The following is a 7,543-nucleotide window of genomic DNA, read 5'->3' as shown; positions in this document are numbered from 1 at the left end:
CACAGGGCCAGGGGGGCCAGGCAGTCCGGGCGGACCCTTCAGTCCCGGCAAACCCGGGATGCCGACGCCCTTCTCCCCTTTTGGCCCTGGGATCCCAGGGGCTCCCGGGGGCCCCTTCATCCCAGGCTCACCCTTCGGCCCTGGCTGTCCCTGCAGCCCTGGAGCACCTGCTTTTCCTATGCCAGGAAGCCCATGAGGCCCTGGTGGTCCTTGTGGCCCTGGTATCCCCATGGGCCCGACCTCCCCCTTTGGCCCCATCTCCCCTCTTGGCCCCGGGGGTCCCATGACCCCCGGTTTCCCAGGCATCCCCGGCAAACCTGGCTTCCCAATTCCTGGATATCCTTGTGGGCCTGGTTTTCCTTTGGCTCCTGGCACACCATGACCTGGTAATCCTGGTGGCCCCGGCGGCCCTCTTGGTCCCGGCTCACCGGGGGGACCTTGCTCGCCCCTAAGACTGCGCACGGGCACTTCTGGGTCGGGAAGAAAAGAAAAAGAAAAAGAAGGGGAGGGGGATAGACAAAAGGTGATTGCAGTCACATCCTTCAGGAAATACAAAGGCAGTTTTGAATTGAATGTGCTTGCTAGGATGCCGCGTGGCTTTTGCGGTAGGTGGGGAGGCAGAGCTGGCCAGTGAGTTAAAGGTTGGTGTTGGTAAGGAAAAGGATGTTCCTACTGTTTTGTACCCTAAACTTGCGTTTATGTTTCTGTTTCCATAAAATAATTATTTTGCATCGTATTTGCTTTTGCTATGCAAAAGCCATTTGTGCTTTACTAGTGTTTTTCACCTATACAATCTTAAGCAGTGAAATCTGCTTTTTGTCCCGTATTGCTGTAGACTAATGTACTTTTAAAAGTTTTTGTACGATACAGAAGCTGCTTGGTGCTCTCATACTGTAGGAGGAGCTCTGGCATAAAAGTGCTTTTGCTGGGCGGCCTTACACTAGCAAGATCAATTAAAAAATATTGTAGCAGTAAGAAGTTTGTACGTAGGTATGACTGCATTTTCACCAAGACTTTAGTTCCCATTAAGATATTACTGGAAACCTACAGCCTTACCCAGTGTTGCTAAGCTCCCACAGATTTTTGGCAGAGCCACATCTAGTTAGAGCTCTTCTAAACACTTCACAAAATGTTTTTATTGTCCAAACCCACACTTTTGTGTATGTGACCACCTAGCATTGCAGGTCAGGGTAAGGGAGTTGCCGTGTGGGAGTGGTTGTGCTGGGGCTGGTTGATTTTCAAGCTGCAGGCTTTTTGTGTTAAGTGGAAAGTCTGCTTCTCTCCAGCTCTAAAATGGATAAAGAAGTGAGAGGTTTGTGGGAAGGAGAGAGATGAGGTTTCAGGGCAAGAGAATTAACTGTTCTCTGGGAGGCAGAAACCCTCCCTCTCTGTACATGTTGCGTTTTATGCACGTAGGCAACCTCCTTTGCTCACAGGACGTGTTGGTTTTACTACAGCCAGTCATGAGTGTTCAGATACTACAAAAATAGGCCCTGAAGTCCTCCATTTCCCCCTGAAGCTAGCAGAGTCTGTGGTTATGCTGAACCCTCAATAAGACAAAGAGTTAAACAGCTTGTCTGAAATCACACAGATGCTTGTTGTCCCCACAAGGATATTATGATGCCGGGTATTCCTGATTGCCCTTTGTATTTTGGACATTTTTTGTTGTTTTCTTAAATAGTCTAATATTGTCCAAATTTCATTTACTGAATACTGAAAGTGCTTGTACGTGCAGACTTGTGTAGTAATGCCCTGTAACTTCAATACCTCTGTTACTCCCATAAATAACTTACAGAAAGAGGACTGCAGAGTCAGAAGAGCAACTTTTATGTTTTTATCTGCAAACCTCTAAATTGCAGGGTCTGGACAAATCTAGCAAAACCATGATATTCCCATAAATTGAAGTCTTGGCGCTCTTAGGTCTTATTTCATGTCTGGTAGCTGCAGTGAGAGTGGGAGCACCTCCAGGCAGGACCCTGGCCTGTCCACCTGGGCCATCACTTGAAACCCCAGCAGAGGGCTTTCTGCAGGCGGGTGGGATTACAAGGTTTCTCCTAGCCTCGAGCAAGCACCCAAACAAACCTGGGGCCAACCCTGGGTGCTGGGGGCTTGTCACAGATAGGGCTGCTCAGAGGCTGTGCTGCAGCCCCATGGCCTTGCCCTGGTGACCTTGAGCTGCACCACAGCTTATGCGAGCCTGTTTTGTCACTCGTGTCCAGGCACCACCCTGGCCAGTCCTTGGGGCACCTGGCTGCTCTGACCAGCCTGCAGCAGCAACCTGTTCCCCATCTTCAGTCTCCCCAAGGCAAATGGTGCTGTGGGGCACCAGGCAGGACTGTGCGGGAGCGGTGAGGGACATGCCGAGCCTACCTTTCTCTTTCTTGGGAGCCATGTCCTTGCCGAGCAGGGGCATCTGCGGGACCTCCTTCATGTACTGAGGCAGATAGGGGTACTCTTTCCAGTAATGCATGTGGGGCACTTCCTTGCCCATGTGCTGCATCGGGATGCCTTCTTTGCCCAGCGGCATGCGAGGTACTTGTTGTCCGAGGGGTTGATACTGGGGCACCTGGGGTGGCAGCTGCTTGATCCCATAGTAGACCCCGCCTTGAGCAGACCTCACCAGCTCTAGGTAAATGGTGACAGCCACTACCAGCAGCTGCACAGGGAAGAGCATCATGGCCATCACCTGCAAAAAAAACAACAAAACCCACAGTTGTCAAAGAATATATTTTAATGTTGTGCGTTTCCCATTGGGACTGACCTGCTCTCATTTTCTGCAGCAAACTGGCTCTGGTTTGTGTATTGCCCTGGAGGACATCCTGCAGCAGGCCTGTATCTGGTTTATTGGAGGCTCTTACTCAAATAGTACTGTTATAGAAAATGTCCTTATATGCACTTAGTTTTATACTACCCTGCACATCCCTGGTGGTGCCCTCTGCAGTTTCTCCATGTGGGGACCCGCTCCCTCCCATCCCCAAGCTGCAATTTGCCTCTTTCTCGCTTGTGTCAGTGCCATGACAGAAGGGCTGGGGAGCTCTGCTGTAAGCTCCAGGACAGGAGGAGAGCAGGCAGGGGCACGCACGTGGGGATCTCTTAAAATGCTTTCTGCCCAAGGAAGTTGAATTATCAGTGCCCCTTAAATCTGTGCCTAGGATTATGCCCTGTGGCTGCAGAGCTCAGGGGCTCTCCATTTCTATTGCAGCTCCTTGCCAGCTCTTCTCCTGAGCTGGGCTCCGATCCTCTCGCCTTCATCCAGAAAAACAAGGCCATCGAGGGGCTGTCTGAGCCATCACTGCCTCCAGGCAGGATCAGCCAACCCACACCTTTCTCTGGGTATGTTCAACTATTTTCTAAAGGTCTCCCCTGCAGACTCTGTCCCCTCCCCAGGCAGCCCATCCCAGAATCTCACCATCCTTCCTAATGCAACAGAACAGGGTTATCTTTTCTTTCTTTTTCTTCCTTATCAAAATACAAGCTTGGGACCCCTTGTCCCATCTGCTGTTGACTTTCTGCACTAGCGGGTTCCTAGCAGGTAAGCAGCAAATCAGCAACCAGGAACTCTCTAAACAAGTGCAAATTTGGGGGCAGCCTGAGGTAAGGAGGAGACTCTGTGAGTATGTGTTACAGAGTCCTGCTCTTTTGAAATGCACATGGCAATTGCCAGGCTTGATGCTGCCCACCCCTCCCTACTTTTCCATAGTGCAAAAATGCCTTGTACCCAACCTGAGCTGCTGGAAAACCCCCCATCATGCAGGCACACCGGCAGAGCTTTGCCAAACCGCTCATCAGGACTCACTCGCAGCAGCTGCTGGGTCCCACTGAGCCCAGGTGTGACGAGGGTGGCTTGAGGAGGCAGTGGGGCCTTTGTGCCACCTGCTTCTTTTCCTCTCCTTCTCCTACAGCCTGGCTTGAGGACAAAAAAACCTCTCAGTGCTGAGCTCCCTTCACCTGGTTCCCTCTACTTGGGAAGTATCTTTTGCAGGGTAAAGCTTTTTCCTTTCTCTGCTGGGGCAGGGTCCACTCGAATCCAGCTGCTCGTGGGGCTGCAGCCCTGGCTCCCCTGTACAGGCTGATGTGGCAGCGTGACCCAGCATGGGCCAGGATGTGTCTTCCCAAGGGCTGTAAGGAGGTGTCGTTTTGGCCAGGTAAGACCACTGCTGTAGAGAGCCAAGGGAAAATGTGAGAGGTAGGTGTGGCTGGAAATATATTGACAGAGGAGGGGGCAGTAAGCAGCTCCGCTTGCCTCCTCTAACACTGTGCCATGTGCAGCAGGCCTCTAAAAAGGGCCTCAAAGTAGCTGGGGAAGGTGGGATTTTGCAACACATCCAGGAGGAGCTTGTGCCCAGTGGGCAGAGGGTGTGAGTGGGCTGTAGGGCAGCTGCAAGACTTGCTTGACCTACTTAGGGAGTGGGTCAGTGGCACTGCAGGCGTTGAGCCCTGGAGTCATGACTTGTGTCTTCCCTGCTCACCGCTGTACAGCACTGGGAGGGCTGGGAAACTGCTTCTCTCACTGCTCTGTCTTGTGTTGAAAGTTATTGATCAGGTGGTGATATTTGGTGTAATTTAGTTTTGATGTTTTACTCTTGCTCAAAGTTCTCTCTTCACTTTGCATTAGCAAAGCACCCGGAGAAATGCTCACTGCTCTTCTAAAACATTTCTCCTTCATTTTGCTCTATGAGATCTAATCTCTCAATGGAAATTACCGTATCATCATAACTGAAGGTGTAAGTGGAGACTAAATAAAAATTGTGCAGTTAAACAACAGCAGAAGATCAATATTTTCAATAATGTTCCTAAATAATCACACTACAGAAAAGATGGAACTATGTGTTAGGAAAAAACCAAACAATTTAAGAAATTAAATATTACTGAATAAACGCTAGATGGAGCATATGCTGCACAGCTGAGTTTCTACTGTCACACTGTATGCCAGGAATTTAAGGTCTTGGATGTAACCAGCTGCCATGTGGCAAAAAAAACCAGAGCCAAGATGTACAGCAGTTTGTAGCTAAAGCCCAAGCACAGTCGCTCATCCTTGTTCAGCAAAGCATTTCAGCAAATGCTTCATCTCCAGCGAGTTTAATGTGGCTTTTAGCCCACGTCTGGCTGCTTTGCTGTGAGCTAAAGGATTAGGGCCTTAGGACGCGGTATTTCTGCTTAAAGCTCGATGGCACCAGACTGTGAGGACAGCCCACGCGTGATCAGTTACTGGGGCTCAGCTGGGATGGGGTAACTTATCCTGCTGGACTTTCATCTGGGCCCATGGACCCCGAGCAACAGTTTTTTGGGGGGGCTATCCCCACTCTTGTCTCTGTTGCCCTTTCTGCTCCTTTCTGTACTCGTAACTGGCTATAGCTTTGTCTCTCTGTAGCTGAGTAGGGTAACACCTGCCTCAGTTTACAGGGAAAATCCTGGAAACTACTGGAAAATTTGCAGCTTTCAGTGCTTCTCTCCCAAATATAGAACATTGCCTGTGTGAAGATAGAAAGTCAGTGAAACCTTAAAAAAAAAAAAAATAGAGGATATTGGATGATTTGGGACTGTTGTTGGAACCTACAAGTATGAAGGGCAGGGTGGATTTTGAAGAATGAGGTTATTAAATTAGCTTCTTGGCTACTGTGTTGTTCTGGTGGCCAGTTTTTTTGAGTTTGGTTTTTTTTTTTTTTTAAAGATAACTTCAGTGGACTAAGTGGAAAGGGAAATAGGTAAAATTCCTTTGGATGTCATTTTTCTCCTTGTTTTTGTTACAAAACATGAGCTTTGTGTGCAAGTGGGAGCTATTTGAAATAATTGAAAAGAAATTCTTTTGGGGAGACACCAGCAGCTCAAGGTGAACTCAACCTCCCACTGCTTGTGCCAAGCTCCCTCGGCCCTGCCAAGCATCACGCAATGTGCCTGCAGTTTAACAGGTATGACCATGCAGCGCACAAGAGATGGTCTTGTGTACACATGTGGAAATTCTGAGGGAGATGAGGCAAGACTTCTAGAGATAGGAAGGCTCCAGAAAATGAGGTGATCCCTCTACATCTGTGTTTCCTTTAGTGTTTTTTGACTCATCATAACCAAAACAGTGTGGCCTGGAAGTGACAAATTGCTTCTCATCTATTGATTTTGGCTGGTGCTGGTGCCTGTGACTAGCTGAGCTGGAAGGTGGGGGTTTATTTACTGAACAACCTCGGGCTAGATGGAACTTGGCTGACATCTTCATGGGAGGAGGTCAAAGCCTCCCCAGTGGCCTCTTGTGAGCTGTCTGGGTCTTGGGATCTGCCTCAGGTACCTGGGAAGCAGCCTGAGTTCGACACTGGCTCATCTCTCCCCCTGCTCCCAAAGGAAGGAGAGATCAGACAAAATCAGTCTTGATGAGAAATGTGGCAGAGTCGTGTGTGTGCCTGCTGCTGCTCACTGCCTCCTGGTGGTGGGTCCAGCTGGATTATCGCTATCGGATACAGCCACTGTAAGGCAAGCCCCTCCTGAAGCATGAGGGATGCCTGGGATAGTCCGTAGTGTTTCAGCTCATTGCCTGTCTTCTCATCCTACCCAGCTTCTCTAAAAAGTTATGTACTGAGAGAGAGAGAAGTTGAAGATCTTTTTTTCTGTCCTGCAGTTTGTCTCTGAATGCCTGGGTGCACAGATCTCATTGTTTGAAGACCTCGCTAGAAAACCACCAGCATCTTTAAATGCCTAAAAGCTACTGAAAGTCTTGCTCTTGGTTTTAAAAAGAAGTGTATAGATCCTAAATTTTGGACAGGTCCTCCAGAGCTTATGAAAAGCAAAAGAGATTTTCCCAGTAGTGACAGGACTTAAGGAAAATACCAGAGTGAGGAGGAGAAAAATCAGTGATGAAGATGCAGCCAAAGTGTAAGACTTTCCACACCCTTTACCCAAATCCCAGCAATTTAGGGATCATCTCCAAACACATTCATGTAATGCAAAATCTGATGTGCTTTCAAAGGTGTCTGTCAGCAGAGCAATAAACTGGTTTTGGAATGGGATTTTCCTGGCTTCCTGTCAGAAAGCAACAGGAATGTGTCTACATATTTATTGTAGGTAGATGGGTGCATGTGTGCACCTTAGAGAAGGCAAAGGGTTGGAGAAAGCAAAATTTTACCTTAACTGTTTGAATGGCTAAGGGAAGATGGAGGAGAAGCTACTGTGCCTTCATAGTGTGTGACAGGTCATTTTGCACTAGTTGTTCAGATTAAGACACAGTAACTGTTTTGCTTTACCTAGGGTGGGGCAAGCCACTCGAGAGCAAAGGAACATTATCCTAAACCACAGCATTCAGTTGCTTGTGTGTCAACACGTGTGGTTGGCTCTGTGGGTGAGAGAGAGTCCCTGAAAAAACACATTTTTACAGGCAAAGCTCAAGTGAGAACATTTCTCAATAGTCTTTGGTCCAGATGTTCTCCTGAGAAAATTAGAAAGGACCTTCCTCTGGCTCTTTGTGTTTGTCAGTAGAAACTGAAGACAAAACAAAATGTACCAGCAGTCATAATTCTTAAATTGGTGTGAAGAAATAATGGCTATTTTAGCCTAATTGTGC

The 7,543-nt window shown here is 48.4% G+C and overlaps 1 protein-coding gene across 1 annotated transcript; it reads right to left on the bottom strand.

The window, feature by feature from the left end:
* Positions 1–8: 8 nt before the first annotated feature.
* Positions 9–2,686, bottom strand: LOC104464107 (collagen alpha-1(VIII) chain-like; the record flags this gene model as incomplete). The annotated part of the gene is made up of 2 exons (XM_010076735.1): positions 9–470; positions 2,371–2,686. Coding segments are annotated over 2 exons (778 nt in total), but the record flags the coding sequence as incomplete, so codon positions are not given.
* Positions 2,687–7,543: the final 4,857 nt, after the last annotated feature.

This window comes from Pterocles gutturalis, unplaced genomic scaffold (assembly GCF_000699245.1).
Source record: "Pterocles gutturalis isolate BGI_N339 unplaced genomic scaffold, ASM69924v1 scaffold1143, whole genome shotgun sequence".
In the NCBI taxonomy this organism is placed as follows: domain Eukaryota; kingdom Metazoa; phylum Chordata; class Aves; order Pterocliformes; family Pteroclidae; genus Pterocles; species Pterocles gutturalis.
The sequence above is the reverse complement of the archived record's forward strand: the minus strand, read 5'-3'. Positions and strand labels throughout refer to the sequence as shown.